Raw genomic sequence first — 19,740 nt, 5'->3', positions numbered from 1 at the left:
ACCCAATGAGAACTGCAGAAAATTTAGTGAGAGAAAAAATAATGGCCTACATGTAGCAGAATTTGAATGGTAGTTGTACATTGAACGGTAGGAAAACAACTAAATTCTTACTATTTCATTCATTCCTTTTTACTTCGTGGATCAAGGCTCATGTAGAAAAACACTGTGCACATGTGACCAAATAGTGAGAACTACCTTAATGAAGAACTATGGAGAGCTAAAATAAGATTGGCTGAAAGGGTTTTCATTCTGATGTTGCCCAACTTGTCTTCATAGCATACTGTTGTATTTCATCTGTCTGTATGTGTTCTGTGTCAGCACTGGTGCCTAGCACACTTAGTGAAACATTTAAATATGCTGTATGAGGAGTCTGACAGTAGTATTTGGCATACTGAATAGCTTGGATGTTTTGAGAGGTTAAAATCTTGTCATGATGTGGTAAATAGCCCAAGTGGTAGTAGGTTGATGATTTAAATAGATGGAGGGCTTTTTACCTCTTGCATTTTGTGTGTTTCCCTCCTGCCGTGCTCTTAAAAGAGAAATAACATTAGGCACAAGGAGAGAACAAAGGAATAAATATCAGCAATTTTATAACTGTTCTCACTTCTCTCATTGCTCTATTTATATTAATCTATGTTTAACAAGTGTTTTTAGGAGGTGCACTTGGAAAAGTTGTTTCAGAAGTGTTCGAGTTGTTTGGCAGATGGTCTGCTGCATCAAATAGATCACCGTCAGCTTTAAGGGAGATGCCTGGTCCTCTTCACAGACAATAAAGTCTGTGAAGCACAGGGAAAAGGACAGAGCTTGCTGCCCATGGCCCTTTAGAGGCCTGTCTTTTCTGCCAGGTTTTGGCAACTGCTATACTCACACATCTCCACCAAGCCTCTTCACCAAGATTCTGTACATCCTTTCTTATGCAAGCTGCTGAACAGTGATTGGATAGGATTTAGTTCTGCTATCAGTCTGGAAACTGGAGTTTGGTGGGCTCTATATAACTTATTACTGATCTCCAATATTTCTCTTTGCTTCTGTCCTTCAAGGCACAATGGTTGGTGATCACACCCGCTTGGAGTTCCACAACATCGAGACAGGGATCATGACAGAGAAGCGCTACATCTCCGTCATCCCCTCCAGCTTCATCGGGCACCTGCAGAGCCTCATGTTCAACGGGATGCTCTACATCGACCTGTGCAAGAACGGCGACATTGACTACTGCGAGCTGAAGGCACGCTTTGGCCTCCGCAACATTATAGCTGACCCTGTCACGTTCAAGACTAAGAGCAGCTACTTGAGCCTGGCCACCTTGCAGGCTTATACATCCATGCACCTCTTCTTTCAGTTCAAGACCACCTCGGCTGATGGTTTCATCCTCTTTAACAGCGGCGATGGCAATGACTTTATCGCAGTTGAACTAGTCAAGGGGTAAGTGGCTTTCTGTTGTTTTCCACCAGCTTATTTATAGATAAATTACCTATAGGTGTAAGCATTTCAAGCTTACATGAAGAGAAGTTCACCTGATACTCATGTTTTGTCTGTTTGCTGAGCTGTAAGACGAAGTGTTTAAACAAAAACACTGAAGCTTAAGACTCCTGATTTTACCACCGACTTCCTCCTATGGCTGTGGGAGGAACATTTTTGCAGTGTGCAACATTAGTATTTTAAGTCATTGGGACATAGTTAGACTAATATTTTGTCCTTTCAACCTTGCTCATTAGCACAGAGGAGGAGATGTGCTGAGGGCTTTGTATGTCTCTTTTTCCCCACTCTCTCTCCCTTTTCTTTTCCCATTGTAATACCTGTTTTTTCTGCCATCTCCAGTGAAGGAAAAAGAAAAAGCACATTGGCTGCTGAATTTGTACTTCTGCTGGTGATGCTTGATGAAAAGCGAACTCAGCTTGCTTTTGAGCTGCTGTATTCTTTTCAGAAGACCTATAGCTCATTAAAAAAAAATCCTTGTTAGCTGAACAAATTTTGATCTCTGATGATTTAGTCATGGTAGACATGTTTTCCACAGTTTACCAGTCCTGTTTATTTCAGTTCAGTCTGTTTTTGGTTTTGGCTTTGCACATCCTTTTGTAAGTGGGACATTGAGTAATAAAAAAAGCAACAGTCACGATCCCCTGGTGCTCTGTTGAGAGTAGAATTTTGTTGTCTTTTTTTTTTTTTTCTTTTCTTGGTAGAATACTTCTCTTCCATCCTCAGGTGGATTTCTCTGTTTGAACTATATAAATAATTCAGGGTAACACTCCCATGACTTCAGTCTTTGTTAGGATCTCTATTTTTGCCAAAAGCTTTGCTAATTGTTTTTCAGCTGTTTGAATAAGTCTAGGATCTCATGAGAATTTTGGTACAATTTTTCAAGTGAGTTTCCTAATTAACTTCTTATGGGAGTTATTCAAAACTCAGAATTAACCTAGGGAATATATGCCCCAAATAGGCATATCTAGTGTTACTCCCCAGTACATTTATCAATATTACCAATTAAAAAAAAAAATATATGCACAGACAGTGTTTTTGTGGATCTGAGAGAAATTTGTGAAAAAGAGGAATGTTTTGTGATTAGAATCTGATTACTTGAAATGTTGTCATCTCAAAATACTAATCTTTACACTTTGGTGGAAAGGAAACAACTATATTCTTTCAAAGCAGTGGCTAATATTTCGGATTATTAGAACTTTCTAACCCTGAGATATTTCCCTTCATGACTTGTTAAAGTTAATTTACCAGCTCTGGCTAGAATACGGTTCAGTAATGCTGGAGTTCTTCCAGAATATTAACCAGTTCTTGCTATATTTACACAGGTATATACACTACGTGTTTGACCTTGGAAATGGACCTAATGTTATCAAAGGCAACAGTGATCGTCCTCTGAATGACAACCAGTGGCACAATGTTGTCATTACCAGAGATAACAGTAACACACACAGCTTGAAAGTGGACACCAAGGTGGTCACTCAGGTTATCAACGGTGCCAAAAATCTGGATCTTAAAGGTAAACTCTATAAGATTGACAAATTCCCGCTTTTGTTCTTGCAAGGCTGTGAACAGGAGAAAGCTTGGAGTAACCATGCATTATAGGAGAGTAATCTGGACTTTGCACATTTTGGCTTTCAAATTCATTTATCTCTTTTTGGTTTAACAACTTTATGTAGCCAAATAGTTTGTCATATTTTGCTTTTTCAGAAATTGTCATTTTTTACTTTTCCCTAGTTAGGTAGCAATGAGAACTAAGACTATTTAGGGAATTTTGTGATGGGTTCTTTGATCTTGTTTTTTAGTTGGTTGTTAAATTTTTGGGTTTATTTTGGTATTTTGTATTAAGGGAATCAGAAATGACTTCTTGCACAATATGTTGCTCTCTTTTTAACTTTTTCTGAATGTGTGATCACTGCTTTATTCGCATTTGGTGGCAAGAAAAGTGACTCTAGAAGGTGTGTAACCTCCTCCTCCTTGTGTTTACCCCTCTCTGCTCCAGGTGATCTCTACATTGCTGGCCTGGCTCAAGGCATGTATAGCAACCTCCCAAAGCTTGTGGCCTCTCGTGATGGATTTCAGGGCTGCCTGGCATCTGTAGACCTGAATGGGCGTCTGCCTGACCTTATCAACGATGCTCTGCACCGCAGTGGGCAGATTGAGCGTGGCTGTGAAGGTATGACTGAGTTCAGAGAGGTTCCCTTCTCCAGCACTCACTTCACACTGCACTGTTGCACTCTGTGCACTACTTGTTTACCTTACTGTCCATTTCATTAGTTTGCTTCCATGGCAATATTCTTTATTACACTTTTGTCTATCAAATGCAGCTTATGGATTGCCAGTTTTTGTGAGTGGCTTAGCAGCTCTTTGCCTCTGTGCTCTTTCCTCTGTGAGTTGGTACCTTTACTAGTGGGAAGGCATGGTACTAAGGGATAGACTACTACTTACTAGTGGTTTTTTCAGAGTGGTTTATTAGCATTGCAGTAGCCTTAAAATACTTTGGAAGATGTTCTGAGCATTCAGTTAATTTGTGCTTCAGAGCAGCCTTTCTTGGGATTCACAGAAGTAAGTATTTGGAAGAACAGGTAGAGACAGGGGAAATGGAAGGCAGAAGGAGCTGAATGATAAAGATTGGACTGAAAGAGGAGTTAATTTTTGATGAGGTGTACCTCTAGGGAAAGCACCATTGCCTCTTCTGCCTGGGAAACATTTCTCTTCAGTTGTCTGTCTTTTCCAGCCAGTTTAGAACTCAGTGGGATGAGTTACTTTTTGCAGCATGTAAACCATAGTGATTTCTTGAAGCCTCTTTAAATAATTTGCTGTTCCTGTAAGCTCCCATTAGTTAAAAGAATATTGACATCAGCATCACTGACTCAGTACAATGCATATGCCTTCAATTCCCAAAGCACTTGCAATACTTACCATCCAGAAGTCCAAGGTTTTGCTGTCTGGGTTAAATGACAACCACCATTATGTCTAGAATCACTCAGTACCACCAGGCTGCTGTGTTGGCTACCAGTCACTACAGGAAGATAGCTTTTTTTCTGTGAAGTTTGTATGTTCATTTGCTAAAACAAGATGTATGTCCCAAACTGATCCTTCAACAATTTCACAACATGAAAAATCTCCTGGATCATCTTTCTCTACTGTGTCAAGATTACAAGTTACATCATGATGAAGCCCTCCTGCTTGTCAAGACTGTTCTGTCTTAAGATGGAATGTATCATCCGAGGGAGAGCTTTGAGTACCAAATTGACCATCCAATCAGGTCTGATCCCTTGTTTGTGTCTCAGTATTCTGGCTGGCTGGGAGCTCCTGTGCCCCAGCCCTCCTTCTATGCTCCCACAATAGTATGCTGGTTTGTAAGAATTTTGTGTCTTCTCACAGGAGCTGCCTCCATGTCAACTCCCATCTCACAGCATTGGCGGGCAGTTGTAGGCTGTGGAGGGATAGAATGTAAGAAAATAAAGATAGTGTAGAAGGTAGTCTCACACCTGAGGAGTTGCAGCTGTACTAATCACCAAAGATTAGGAACAGGCCTGCCCTTAATAGGCCACAGCTGTGTCCAATAAGAAGAGGAATGCTACAAAAGGGTGGGTTAGCTGGGTGAGGAGAGAGTTGGAGTTTGTTGGCTGTGTTGTGAAGAGAGCTGAAGTTTGTTGGTTGTGCTGAGTTGAGAGTTGGAGTTTGTTAGCTGTGCTGTGAGGAAGAAGGAGTCAGTGCTGTGAGGAGCTGCTCATGAGCAATCACTGAGAAAGTATGGAGCTTTTGCAATAAGATGACAAAAGTAGGCTGTTTTTAGTCTGTCTTTCTCTCTTTTTCTTAATAGTGTCTATTAACCACTTTGTTCCTTGTGGAAATGAGCACAGTGTAGGAGAATTTGTGTCTTTGCCTGTTTGGGGCAGAGCCAGCAAAAGAAGTACCCCTTTTCTGTATTGTTGCTTATAAGGTTCAAGGAAAAAATGCATCTGAGGTTTATGAAAAAGTCTGTTCTATTTGTATCAGATGCACTGAAAGCTCTTTAGTATTAGTGGGTTTTTTGATAACTCTTTTTTTAAAATTATCGCAACCCACTGGCTCTTTAGCTGGCATGTGATCTCTACTAGCCCTCCTCATCCAGAGAACCACCCAGTCAGACCATCCTGTTGTTCTGTGTGTGGCTCAGGGACACAGCCATGAGGCTTGCCCTGACGAGTGTCCCATTAGAGCTGTGGTGTTTCCTTCTCCTGTACCCAGTGCAGTTCTTTGATGTAGTGTTGTATTGCCATGGTTGTGTAACATCAGTGCTGCTCCCAAAACACATAAAGCGGCCCTTTGTCTGTGTGCCAGTGTGGCACCAGCACAGCTGCTGCATGAATGTGGAGATTGCTTTGGTTTCCTGAAAACAAGTTCCCCTTCTCTTCTAAAGTCCTTCAAACAGGACCCAGAATTGGAAAGAGACCTAAAAAATTGGGTGATAAGGGCAGTGATGGTCGTCATTCTGCCTTTGCAAGAGCTTGATCTTGGAAAGCTGTGCCCTTTCTACCTTCCCAAATGGTCCCTGTTCAGTACCAAGGAAACTGCTGAAGAGGAAAATGTTCTTTTTTGCCAACGTATTTAGGATTAGTAAAAACTTGAGAATTTGGTTACTGTAAAGCTGTTACGTTTGTTGTTGGTTATTTTTTTCCTTAATTTTTGAATCATAACAATCCTCAAAGCCTCATCTCAGATCTGTCTTGCTGCATGCTGGGGCCTATTCTTACTGTTGCCAGTGAAAGTCACATTTATCTCCCATTCTCCAAGGAAAGAAAAACTGTAAGGTTGTTCAGTCCTTATTTATGTCTCCCTTGTTTGTTTCCATCTGACGTAACTTTGGGTGCAGTCTTAATGTTTTTAAGGGCAGAAGTCCCAAGTAGTCCTTGCGGCCTCATGATGTTTAAATACATTTTTAATGCAGACTTTTTGTCTGAGTAGTCATGCTGTGTGTTGATTTGCTGGACCTCTCTGTATTTCATCATGAAGGGAAGAGGGACCACATATATGATGGGAACATGCATGCTTAAAGAAGTGTTGTTCCATTCCCACAATGAATCTTGTCTTCCAAAGGCCATGTGAGAGGGATTTCTGATAATGCTTGTCTTCTGTTGATGCCTTGCTTTCAGAGGCAGAGATTACCATGTGGCAGCTGTTTTCTTAGAAACTGTCAGTTTCATCTCAGAACAAAATCAAAGAATATTTAGAAGAAGAAGGCCTTGAGAGCAGTAGAATATGAGATGTAGGTCAGCAGAGAGCACTATCCTGGCTAAGATGCACCAGTACTGCTGCAAAGGGGTGACATTGTTGCATCCTGTTTGTGTTTTTTTATCTCTGTTCATGCGTTTCAGTACCCTGTTTCATGCCACCAATTAAGATGCACAAGTTTAGATAGGAAAATAATATTCCTTATTGTCTTATCTTGCCTCCTTTTATTCAGTTTGAGCAAGCCATTGAACTTCCTTGACCACGTTGTTCCTCTTGTGTGCTTAAGCAATGATTCAGCCTCCCTGTGCACCAAAGCACACACTTACCACAGAATTATCTGTGCATCAGTGATGAGTAAGGCTTCTACTTGAACAGGAAGCACTTTCAATAATTTGTATTTATAGGACATATTTTTCTTTGGAACCCACCAAAACATTCGTAGTCATACATACAAGTCACTCTTGAGATGCAGGCATCCTTGAGACTGAAATTGGCTGATGTACAGTGTATAGTAGTGCTAAAAAAAGTCACTTCAAGACTTGAAGCAATAATTATTTTACCTCTGATATCCTACTGGTTCTATTGCTATAATTTCTTTAAATTATATATGGTGGGATTTGTTTAGGCTAGCACAACTAAATAACCTCTTCGTAGTTTTTGTTAGGTGACATATCAGCTCCCTATTGCACCATGCAGCTTCCATGTGTGCTGTAGAAGCTTATGGTTTCAGCTTTTGAAGTGTTCAATCACCTGTGTGTTTGACAAGATGATAGCTACCACACTGACATGTTTTGTGTTTGAATGTATCCTGTAGTGCCATTGCTTTGGGCAAAGAATTTTGAGGGGGATTATCTGGAAGAAGAGAACCCAAGAGTGTGAAATGTCAAATGATTTTATGAAGTTAAAGGTTCATATCACACAGACCTTTTTTTCTTTTGCAATTGCTACATTCATTATTTTTCAGGACCAACAGGCAGCTCTTCATGGATCTTGACAGTCTGGTCAGATCTGTAGTGGCAGCTTGTGTTTCCCTGGAAGGGATTGTTGCAAAGCCAGAAACCACCTTGCTGCCTGGGGTATGTTCAGGTGTGCTGCACACAGCTCTGAGGAGAAAAAATCTTGGCGAGAATGACATGTCACCAATATATTTGTTCATTTTTCAGTTTGTTGATCTCTTGTGCTCACTGCATCTTTCACCATTATCTCTGACCTAACAAAAGGGCCCTTTCTTTTACCCCCACCTCAAAAAGGGCATTGGTGAGAGGGCCTGAGAAAAGCTACCAAAAGTAGGGAAGAGGCAAAGACTTAAATGGTCCTTGTGTCAGTGTTGCATCAGGGTATTAAACACACTGAAGAGACAAAATGAATTTTCAGAAAGGTCTTCAAATGGAATGGCCTCTTCTAGTGGAAGCTTGAAGGCAAGTCTGCCACCTGCTTTCGGCCTTGCTTTCCCCACCCATGAAATTAATCTTCCAGGTGTTCTTGTATTTGTGATAAAAGTATGAAATTCATCTATGTCTTGTAAACCACTTCTAAAATGTGGATGGAGGCTCTTGGACATGAGCAAAGCATTAGAAACTGAAGAAGTCTTGTATCAGGACACAGTTGTCTCCAGTCTATAGCTCAACAGCCTATGAAGGGTGGTTGGAAACTTTTTACTCCTGAGTTTGAGCAGTACAGACTATTCTACATCAAACATACACAGTTTGAGAGAGATGTCTGCACTATGGTATATATGAAGAGTTGGTAGATGGAAGAAGTTGTATCAGGTGACCTAATTTCCCTTCTTTAAAGTAAAGCTTTCTCTCACTTTTTGACTTTTAAAATGAGGTCTTATTGCTGAACTCCTTATTCCTGGTCTTACTACTAGATAATTGGATCAATTTATTCCATCCATGAAAATCTAGACTGAGTGATTCAGTGTTTTTTTTTTTCTCACTGGTCCTTGAATAAGTTAATCAGATGTCCAATCTTTTGTGCAGTTTGAAGAGGATGTCCTCAATATTGATGAGTACTTTCTGCCTTTGAGGCCTTTTTTCATCTCTTTATTAATTTGCCACATGTTCTCACATGTTTTCCTTTCTTTTAATTGGACATCCTTATATTGCTTCCCATGGGCACTAGAGCTATCTGAAATTCAGCTGCATGTTCTAAATATTTTTACCCCATTGTGTGCCCAGCCAAAAAACCCTAAGAGTAGTGTCTAAAGAACACTTTAGACTTCTTCTATAAGGAAGTTTTCTATGTGCTTTAGTGATGTTGCTTCTACCTCACCTGTTCCACTAACAGCTTCTCACAAAGGAGACTGATTATTATTAAACTGGCTGACACTATTCCAGATGTTTTGGGACTTTTTTTTTGGTCCTAATTTAATCTTCTTTCCAGATCCCACAGTAAAATCATAATCTTTTGCTACTTTCCATTAAATAGTATAGTTAACCTTTGGAATTCACTGGTGCATGAAAAGCATGAATGACACATACAGGCTGGATAATCGGAAACACATTTTGCATACTAAGCAGTATGTGGAAAACAGAAAATCTAATCTCATGCTTAAAATCTCACAGCAGGATAATGTCAGAAAGGATTTCACCCTTCATCTGCTCAGTAGAGAAAATTCAAATCGGGTCGTACTTCACTTTCTCTCTGGAATCAAAGGTTGTCCATTGAAGAGTGGAGCATTAATTTGCTCCATGATGGTTTGACATCTTTCCTTTTCCTTGCTTTTGTATTCTAGTCTCATAATGCTGCTGGATTTATGGAACAAATATGAGCTTCTTCTCTCAGCTACAAAGAGAATGAGGTGCAGGGAAGTAGAAAAAGTACTTGTTTGTTATAGAGAAATTACTTTGTTAGAATAAGTGTTGAAAATGATGCATGGAGAAGTGCATCCTTTTCTTTCTATGCCTTTCTCCTTTCTTTTGAATTTTGTTTAAGGAAAATGGGGTTTTATAGCTTTATGTAGTAAAGCAGTTTCAAAAGTGGAGAGAAAATTCTAACTATCTCAAAAGGGAGGATAATTGCTATCTTGAGTCATTCAGAGGCTGTGAAACAGCAAAGATTTAAAATGTTAAAATTCTTAGGAAGCACAGGAAATGGCATCTGCACGTGTCAGTTCTAATTTATTGGGTTGTAAACGTAAAAGAAGACAGTGGGGAAAGGAGAACTACCAATCTTTCTTCAGTATCAGCTGTGATATTAGAACTTTTTAAGAACAGGTTAAGATGGTAAGTATGCACTTGTTAAATAACCATCTTTTTAGCAATGAAGTTGATGATTTGGTGTTTTGTTGTTCCTATTGTGCTGTGTAATAGAAATATTTAACCTTCAGAGGCAGGGGATTCATGAGCTGCTGCCTGTGCTCCCATCTTTGTCCTCTATTTTTTCCATTCTGAAAGAGAAAACTTAGAATCAAGGTATAATACACCAAAAATCTATGTGGCTTCCTTGTAACTGACTCCATTAAAAGAAAAAACTGCAAACCAACCAAACAAAATAAACAAAAATGAAACAAAAAGCCCAAACAACAACAACAACAACAAAAAAAAAAATAAAAGAAACCCTGTGCCTACATGGAAGAGCATCAGTGCAAGTATTGCTTTGCTTTTGATGCTCTTCAGTCTTCACAAAGTGTATTTAGATCTTTAGACAGTCAGACTTAGTAGACCTATGTTTTTTTTTCCATGTGGACTGTGATTTGACCACAGATAACAAGATCATTCTAACCTAGGTGAAATAATGAACTGGTACTCTTTGTTTTTTTTATTGCTCCAATGACTGATTAAGACTATATGGGTCTAAAGCCTGAGCTGTCTGCTTGCCTGTTGATGTAAGTTTTTTTTAAGAACGTGTTGAAATCTATGAGCAGGTGACAGCTTGTGAGGGGGCAAGGTGCTACTGTCACTTATATCCAGTGTTGAGTTCACTTCTTTGCATAAACAGAAATTTTTGTCTTATAGCATTATCAGTCCCCTATGGTTTTCTGGCAATAAATCCACTTTGGACAAAAAGCCAAATAAACTAAATGCATGCTTGATGGAGGTACTGAAAGTCAAATAGATTTTTTTTTTTGCTTAAATGGTTTCTATGTATTTCTCAAACAAGACAAAATCTCTCTAAAATCATTGTAAATGCTGGATGATGGGTTGAAGAATGTGATGTTTTTTCTTCTGTTTGTATTATCTATAAATTTTGTCATTTTGTGTTTACATGAATGAAATGCATTTCTTCTCTACTTGGTTTTGCTATCTGTTGGTTGTATTAATGTAGTCACTGTCCCTCTGTTGCTTATGTTGTCATTTCTGTGTTTTGATTATGCATATTGGCTGTGATAATTATACCAGTTGCATTTATTTATTTATTCGAAGTGATGTTGCCCTGGTTTATCTGCTTTTATACTAACCTGTTGTTTATTGTCTTTGCTTTTTTTTTTTTTTTTTTGCTAACAAAGTTGAGTTGACCAAAGCTGACCTGCAAGGTAGTGAAGGTTGTTCTTCTTCTCCATTACTTGTTTCAATGAAAGATGCTTTTATGTAACATGTAGTGCCTTTTACTGGGTGCAGTCACACCTCTAAGACAGGAACAGAATGGTAAACCCCAGCATATGTGGAGGAGGATTCTGAGTTGAAGAAGAACATGGCAAACAATGGAGCTGCTTCTGTTGACCTGGGGGATTTGACTGTATCAATCTCTGAATGGCCATTAAAGCACCAGCTGATTTCCTGGAAAGCCTAATGATCACGCAAATACCTGCTGTGCATCAAGACGTAGAAAGCCCTCAGAGCTTTAAAAAACAGAAAGTTAAATTAGTTTCTTTAGTAGTGATCTTAAGGAGGGAGATCAGGAGGTAAAATCTGTGGTGTTTTGGTTTTTGGTTTTTATGTAGATTTTGAAAAAAAACCCCGTAGAAATAACTTTCTGGAATTTCAATTTTGAAATAAAAAAAAAAAAAAAAAAAAACAAAACCAAAAATCTCTAAACTACAAGCTCCCTCAATATTTAAAATGGTTTTTTACAAGCCACAGTTAGGGTAGGAAAGGTTCCATTTTGGAGGGTCAGCACAGTAGCAGAACCAGAGAGGAGCACATGGGAGCAGCTTTTAACACTGAGGAGGACGAGGAGTTCCCTTGTCCCTATTTCAGCTGTCAGTGCTGCCAACATTGTGCTGGTTCTGTGCCACAAAGCTCCTTCCCCAGTGGCTGTTGCCACACCTGATGTCACAGCCTTCCCCCCCAAAGAGATTTTCTGGCAGGTCTGCAGGCCCTGGTGGTACAGAGTGCCTGTCCAAGAAGCTGGGGCTGAGTCATCCCCCCTGCAGGTATGTCCTTGTCCAGGAGCTGTGCCACCAGGCCAAGGAGTTATTTGAGAAAGTCACTAGGTTCAGTAGCATTTGTGAGAATAAGAAGGAAACCAGGTATTCTCAGAGACACTGTAGACTTTTTTCCTGGGACATAAATAAGGAAATGTGCCTATTAGAGATTAATAGGTCTGATACTAGAATAAACAGGAAGGTGTTTTCCATGGCGTTGAAAGTGAATCCTTTAAATATGATAATGAAAATGTACTTCCCAATTCATCTGTAAAGACTGCAATATAGAGTACAAATTAATTTATTCTGGAATGCCATGCAAGTTAAAAAATTGGTCCTCCTTTTTAATGGGACAGGAGGTAATGGTTTCAGGTATAAAGGGAAGTCAGAGGAATTGAACAATGTGTCTCTGTTTAGCAGTCCTCAAGCCACAGATAGCCTCTGTTATGGGATCATCTTAGTCACCTTGAAATTTTATGTCTAAGCCACTTAATGTCTAAGGTTCTGTTGTGAGACAAAACATAGAATGTTCCTGTTTCACTCTCTGAGATAGAGACTTCCTGAGATTTTACATATCTCTGGAATTAAGATTTTGTAGCTTTAATCACATGATCCATAAACTCCTTTTCTATTCACTGTGTTTACTGTGAAGACGTGGTGATATTGCTGACGTCATCTAATGTAATACATGCCATTTTCAAATTAAAATATTCTTGTTCTGTATTCCAGATATAGGCAGGTAGCCATTACCTTTCCTTCAGGATATCCTCTGTGTTTTTTAAGTAGAGTTTGGTGTTCTGTGGCTCAGTAGAAAAGGATAAAAATAAATTTGAACGAATAAGGATGTTTTAACAGTTTATTGCTGTAGCAGTTGCTGACAGGAGCGTATTAAGAGATACCCTCTTACCCAGCAGGTAATGATACTGACAGTCTGAGATAATTTTAGCAATTGAATCCATATGAGACATTGAATCTGAAATATTTGACAGCCTTGAGGTAGACAGAAGTTAATGCAATGTATTTTGCCTTATGCGTGTGGAGCCTCTGACTGCAGCTATGTTTTGTTGGCATCTCTGACCCGTTCCCAACTGTAACATTTGAAGTGCTCTGTCTTACAGAGGTGAGTGATATAGAGAGGTGCTGTCCCTAGGGGATTTCTGAAGTTTATGTAAATAAGAGGTAAAAGATGAGATTTGAAAAAATAGGAAATATATGTGGACTGAGACTGATGTGATAAGAAAAAAACATGCTGGAAGTACACTGGAGTATAAATAACTTTAGGATTAATATGTTTTCTGCTATCCACTGAAATTGTGGCAATGATTTTAGGACTTGCTGATTAGACATCAGCAAGTATTGTGTCTCTCTTGCCACAGCCACTGTCGTTCTCTGTAGTCAGTTATGTGTCCATAAGAATTCATGCTCAGGAATTCCTGAGCTTGATTATTGATGTTTATTGAAGTGGATGCATCATGCACAGGAAGTCTTGGAAGAAAGAGTTCTATTGTTTTGATTTTTCCTGAGTCCTCAGAACCAAAGGCATAATACACCTGTGAAGATTGTTCCATCTCATGCTTAATTTTTTTACAGAGGTTTTAACCCTGTAGGAGTATTTGCCCTGCAGGTAGAGACATCTGATTACATTGAAGCCTAAGGGGAAGCATTTGGCTTGAGTGCATAAAGCGGATTTTTGGCTTTCCAGGAAACCAACCTTTGCTAAATAGGTTTGGCTATTTCAGTATAGGCCATGATCCTCGTGGGTCCCTTCCAAATCAGACTATTCTGTGACTCTTTTATATTGCTGTGATTTGCAGTGAGGAAGGATGTTTCCCATTGTACTCTGTTTTTTTCTTGTTCGTGTACTGCCCTTTCAATTTTCCTTTATGCTTTTAGTTTCTGTATCTGAATGTCCAAATGCTGTTTAGTTCCTCTGCTTTGTTTGTATCTCCCTGTCCCTTGTTGCATTCTGTGTGCAGGCATACTCCCTTTTATGCAGTTGATTTCTTGTTCTCCGGTTGGGATTTTTATTCTTTTGGCCTTTTTTTGGTTCTTTCCTCACCAGCATGTGTATAAGCACGTTGCTTATGACCTTTTAGGTTACCTAGAAATGACAAGTGGAAGAGTTGCAAGGGAGAGGGTGACAGGTATATGCCAGCTTTCTTTGAGGGGAAGGAAATTCCAGCACTTTGCAGATCCATTTCTGTGATTTGCCATTGCTTCTAGATTCCCTTCTTCTGTAATCTTGAGGTAGATGTGCTTTCTGTGGGAGAAAGCACATTTGTGCATGTTTGTTATTTTAATAGTCCCAGTTCCTGAAGTTTTCAGACCAGCCACTTATTTGGAACAAAAGGACTCAGCAGCATGACTTATATCAGGTAGATGAAGCATTCAGGCTCTGTTGAGGCACTGAAAAAAATGGCTACAGTACGCAGAGGACAGAAGAATGCTGGCTTTTGAGTTATTTCTGACAATGAGTAACTTTAAATATGGAACCTGACAGATGCCTAACCTTATTTAGGTGATGAAAGGGATGATGAGTTCTTAACAAAGTATGAAACTGAGAGCTTGAAGAGCTGGCCTTGCAATCATTGAAAATCTGTTTGGTTTTTGGTTCTGGTTTGCTATATTAGTCTGTGATATTCCTGCTTTCTGCTATCTGTGACTCAAAATACAAAATCTAGCTTTGTGAATCATGCACTGAGCCCTCACTGTAATTTAGTTTCTTGGATTAGTGCAAAGTAAATGCTGACATACCACCAATATGTATGTGGCAGTAACAGTATACATGGTATGGTCCATCCCAGAAACTGATGGTTCCATGAGATTCACCCTTAATTTGCTCACTTTTTAAAGAGGAAGAATCTTGTTTTCCAAATTATTCTAACACTGGAAAACTATTGGGCATAACTTTGTTTCCTCCATAACCTGCAAGGAGGAGTGAGTCCTGGAACAGGTTTATTTTCTACCTGGTACATATGGTTTCCAAGACCTGATGCCTTTCTGAGCTGAACTGCTACTGCAGAGTGAATTAAAAAAGGCTGATGCTCTCTGGTTATGAAAGAGGAATGCTGACAGAAGTAGAGTGTAGATTTATGAAAGGTGTAAATTGATTGTAATGTCTGACTTTACAGTAGAGATATTTCAGTGCTGCATGACATTTGTAATTTAGGAACTACAGGACTGAAAAAGCACCTTATTCTGCAAAGGCTTTGAAGATGCCTGGTGTGTGTTACTTTCCTATTGCTTTGTACCATTTCTGAAGATAAAGGAGAAGAGATGAGAGCATTTAGGGAGGTGAAGAATGAAAATAGAATCATACTGTTATTGAACTTCCCCTGTTGCTCATCTTCATCTTATTGAGACAATAACATTAACACAAATGGTTGATTCCCTTCCAAATGAGTGAATTTTTGATGTGTGGAGGAAGGTATTATGTGCAATGGTTTATTATTAATATTTATTGCTAGTTATGATCAAAGCATGAAGCAGTTGTGTTATAATCCTGCAGCTGCTGTATAAACTGATTCCACATGTAACTTGAAAGAAGAGTAAACACAATGCTGTCATTTATTTCTCAAGTTCCTTTTCCTGTTAAGAGCTTTCAAAAGACACAGAAGGAATGACTTTTTTTGCCAGTGAAACGTAGAAGTTTTAGCAACATGCAGCAGTAGAATTTTTTTTTTAATTTCAGGGCAAAGAGAAACATACCATATAACTGATTTTAGGAAAGAGGGCAGAAAAAACAATTTGTCTAAGCAGAATACACATAAAAAATCAGGCTATTATACTCTTCAAAGGTGATTTTCTTCAAATACTTATTAGAAAAATTAGCAAACAAACAATACATCTATATAGGTGTAGAAAAGTGTAGTACTGGTCTCCTTCGCAGGGAGGGAAACACAACAAATGTCAGATCCTGCAAGTCCTTGGATTCTGAGCTGTTCCAGTAAAAATTGGAGATCCCGATATAAAGATACAAAGGATATTGTTGAAGAATCCTGGTTTGTTATTTCATGTTCCAAAGGAGAGGCCTCTCTTGGTAGGCTTAGCCTGGACAGGAAGAGACACAGCAAGTCATGCTTCTGCTAGTGGCATTGCTTTTCTGGGGACTTTTCCACTTCTACTTGATATCTACTGCCCACTTACTCCTCTTTCCACTGTGCGTGTGGCACGAAGAAGGCAATGCACCAAGCTCAGCTACAGACAGACAGTAAAATCAGAGGTATCTCAGATTATTATGTGAAGACTAATTCTGAAACTTTGCTTTTAAATACTTTGTCTGCTCTTAGTGTTGCCAGAGGAATGAGATTAAAAATAGACCTGAGTCCTGATGGCACTGGTAATTTAGAAACAATTCTACTGCTTTATATATAAGTTGTTTGTCATCTTCTTTCCTTGTTCGTTAGCACTAAAGGGCATGTGCGTGGTAGCACAATCTTCATGTTTTATAATCCTTCTTGTGCTTCTGTCACTTTACTCCCTAATCCAAAATCCTAATTCCCTGTGACATCCCTATTAGTTGCTCTGAAGATTCTGTTGCCACAGAGGATTATGACATCAGGCCATGACTGTTAGCAGCAGGAGTAGATGAACTCTCTGAGACAGCGAGCCTTTTATGATTCAAATGGCCCATAGTACCAAGAAGTGAGGCCAAGTACCCAGCATCTGTGCTGTGCTGTCACGACCAACTCTAAAGATGGCAGATCAGGCTTCAAGCTTCCTTGTGGTATTGTCAGGCTTTCAAAATTCCTCATCATTGTGGGATTTTTTTTTTCCTTTTTCTGACCCCCCAAACCCCCCCCCCCCCCCTCGGCTGCTGAAAGTGCTGTTCCCACCTTCACAGTTGATTTCTGTTAAATACAATTCAGATACCATAATGCAGGCCATGAATTCAAGTACTTTGCTCTCTGGGCTCAATCATATGAAGACTTCAAGCCAAGGTACTGGGCCTCATGCAGTCTTATTCCTTGAATAGAGTCTTTTCTCTTGCAGCATCTAGACAAAGGATATGCCCATTGTCAAGTCTAGTTAGTCATTAAAGTGTTCTCAGAAAATGTAGGAAAAGTGGAGAATCGTTTTTGAAAATGGTGTTCTGCTCTGCTTCTCTGTAAAGGTCTTTATAGTTGAGGCTGTAGCAAGTTTGCATAGAGTCACAGCTGCCTTCTGGTTTAATTTTTAAAATATAGGCATAGATAGCTTGCTTGTTAATACCTCTAGCGGTATTGGCATTCATGATTGAAGTTAGAGGTTAGATAGTGGGATAGTAATGTGCAGGAGAGGTAATCTGTTCCTCATTCCTTATCCTCAGATAATTTAGACATTTTAGGGAAAATGACAATTAACATTCTCTTTCAGATTGTTAAATGTTATCCCTTCTTTTTCTTGGCCAGAGTAAGTCTGCAGCAAGTATCAGACCACAAACTGATGCACAGGTATATATATTTATATCCATGATTTTTACAAGAGTAAAGGCAGGAGGGAGGCCTGTACATACATGTGCCTGCCCGCCCACACTGGAAAGTCTGTCAGCTCTGTTCTAATCTAGAAGTGATCTGTTAATTTCACACTGTGCCACTGAGACCACTGGGATTCGTATGGCTGCAAATGAGAGTCAGGTGGGTGGGAAGAAGAGGTGGAGGGGAGGAGAAGAGTGTTGAAAAATGCTGCTCAACTTTCTTTCAGCATGGCAACAAGGGGTTTTCGTGCTGTGGCTGCTGCTGTCACTTCTTTTCAATAGGTGAACTTTCCTTTAGGGATTTTGTTGTCATCTTCTATTAACTGCACTTATGCTTCTACCTCAAGGTTTTGGGGTTTGTTTGGTTGGTTGGTTTCTTATAGCAGTGTAATAAATTCTGGAAGAAGCTCAGGTTTTTGTTAACATTCAGTCAAACTCTACTTACTTAGTCACATGTTCATTCTCATTGCAGGAGAGATGAAAAGAAATGCAGACAGCTGAAAAACTACTGAAATTCATCCATTCTGTTCTTTCAGTGAGGACAGGTGGTCTGGTGGGGAGAGCCAAAACTCTGCACCAAAGCTTTAAGGGTCCATTCCTGGCTTGGTCTTTGAATTGTTGGGAACATTGTGACCTGACATGGGACATCCAGTTAGATGTGGATTCTACGAGGGCTTGTAAATACAGAAGCGCCCTGGTGTGCAATCTCAGTATCAAGGATACTGAATAATGGTGGAATTCAGTGAAATCACTATGGATGGTGTCTGATGGAGGTTGAAGGGTTTCATTTTATGTTAAAATATTTCAAAATGCTGTTTCTGCTTTGGTCTGTTCTATCTAAGCTATAAAATACAGATGGTAGTGTTGATGTGATGAAGAAATAAGGAAAGGACTGAGTCTTGTGGAGTTGCTGTTGCTAGCAAAGACTGAAGAAAGATGCTGGGATGGGTGAAACAGTTTTCTTTGTTCTTATGTTATTCTCCTAGACCAAAAGTGGCTAATGAACTTAGCTCAGGCAGCCTTAATTTCTTCTTTTCCAACACATACAAGATATAGCATAGTAGGTATGTCAAATGTTTATGTACATATTATTTAAAAACCTGCACAACAGGAGTGACATACCTTTGTCTAGAATGCTGAATATAAAATACTTACCTAGGAGGTAACTTGTAAACTCATATTCTTGTGATCTATGACTTTCAGCTTCATGCCTGCTCTCAGATGATTCAGAATCCAGCTACCTCCTTGTGGATTACAGTAGCTGTAATTCAGAGTCTCTCTGATCTGAAGATTACTTTTTCCCTATTTCTTGGAGTTTGTCTTTGTAAGGCTTACCTGAGCAGGATAGCAACTGTTAGCTGCAAATCACATAACAATGAAAGGCTGTTCTGATAGTGGTGGCTGCTTCCTTTTCTGCTTCCACCAAAAGCATGGAAAGCAGTCAAAAAAGAGAAGTGTTGTGGATAAATGTCATGCCCTTCTGAGGACTTTATTGGCATGTTTCCAGAGGAACCAATATAATAGCTAGAGTGTTTGGTTTTTGTTTGGCTGACTTTTATTAACATATAAAGGCAAGTTGTAGCCAGCTGAGGCTTCAAAACTGCAGTTTGAATCTACATTATCAGTGTTCTTTGGGTATGATGAGGCATTTTCCAGGGACCTATTAATTAGCTTTCATTTCTGTAAGGGGATCAAACTTCTAGGGAAGCACAACAACCTGATCATGCTTGTTGGCCTGGCATCACCCCTGTTTCACTGTAAAATTGTTTGAGCAAGTTGGGAACGTATGAGTTGGGCCTGCCTAAGAGGGAATATGTTGCTGTTCCCTCTTCCTTGCTCTGTGTTACAGTTTGGTGTTTTGTTGTGAGGTGAACACTGTCTTTGTGCTCTTTTTACCTGAGTTTCTTGCACGTCCAGCAATGGAGCAGTGTTTGGTTAAGTGCTTTCTCTCTTCTGCATGAGGATCCTGATGGTCATGATAGTGATGAATTGAAGATATTGTGGGCCTGACCCAGTGATTCTTTCAGCTTTATTTCACTCTTTTCTTGTCATCCTTTCTCCAGGGCCGAGCACTACCTGCCAGGAAGATTCCTGTGCAAATCAGGGCATCTGTAATCAGCAATGGGAAGGCTTCACCTGTGACTGCTCCATGACTTCATATTCTGGGAGCCAGTGCAATGATCGTAAGTAGACTTTTCAGTGCATTGGTGACCTGCGAGTTCTGATACATGAGAGTACAGAAAGCATATGATTCATTGTTCTTTCAATTACAATACAACTTTCC

General features: G+C 39.5%; 1 protein-coding gene across 20 annotated transcripts in view; it reads left to right on the top strand.

The window, feature by feature from the left end:
* The window catches only part of NRXN3 (neurexin 3), a 706,103-nt gene that overhangs the window by 167,968 nt on the left and 518,395 nt on the right, over positions 1-19,740 (top strand). For all 20 annotated transcript variants that reach the window (XR_010028287.1, XR_010028288.1, XM_063160199.1 and 17 more), the window contains 4 exons: positions 1,041-1,422; positions 2,802-2,992; positions 3,476-3,649; positions 19,520-19,639. Coding sequence is in view for 18 of the 20 variants with exons in the window: in XM_063160199.1 (XP_063016269.1) it covers positions 1,041-1,422; positions 2,802-2,992; positions 3,476-3,649; positions 19,520-19,639 (867 nt within the window). In the remaining 2 variants the exon portion in view is untranslated. The remainder of the gene's footprint in view (positions 1-1,040; positions 1,423-2,801; positions 2,993-3,475; positions 3,650-19,519; positions 19,640-19,740) is intronic.

The sequence above is a fragment of the Melospiza melodia genome, chromosome 6 (assembly GCF_035770615.1).
Source record: "Melospiza melodia melodia isolate bMelMel2 chromosome 6, bMelMel2.pri, whole genome shotgun sequence".
Taxonomy (NCBI): domain Eukaryota; kingdom Metazoa; phylum Chordata; class Aves; order Passeriformes; family Passerellidae; genus Melospiza; species Melospiza melodia.
This window is presented reverse-complemented; position numbering and strand designations above follow the sequence as displayed.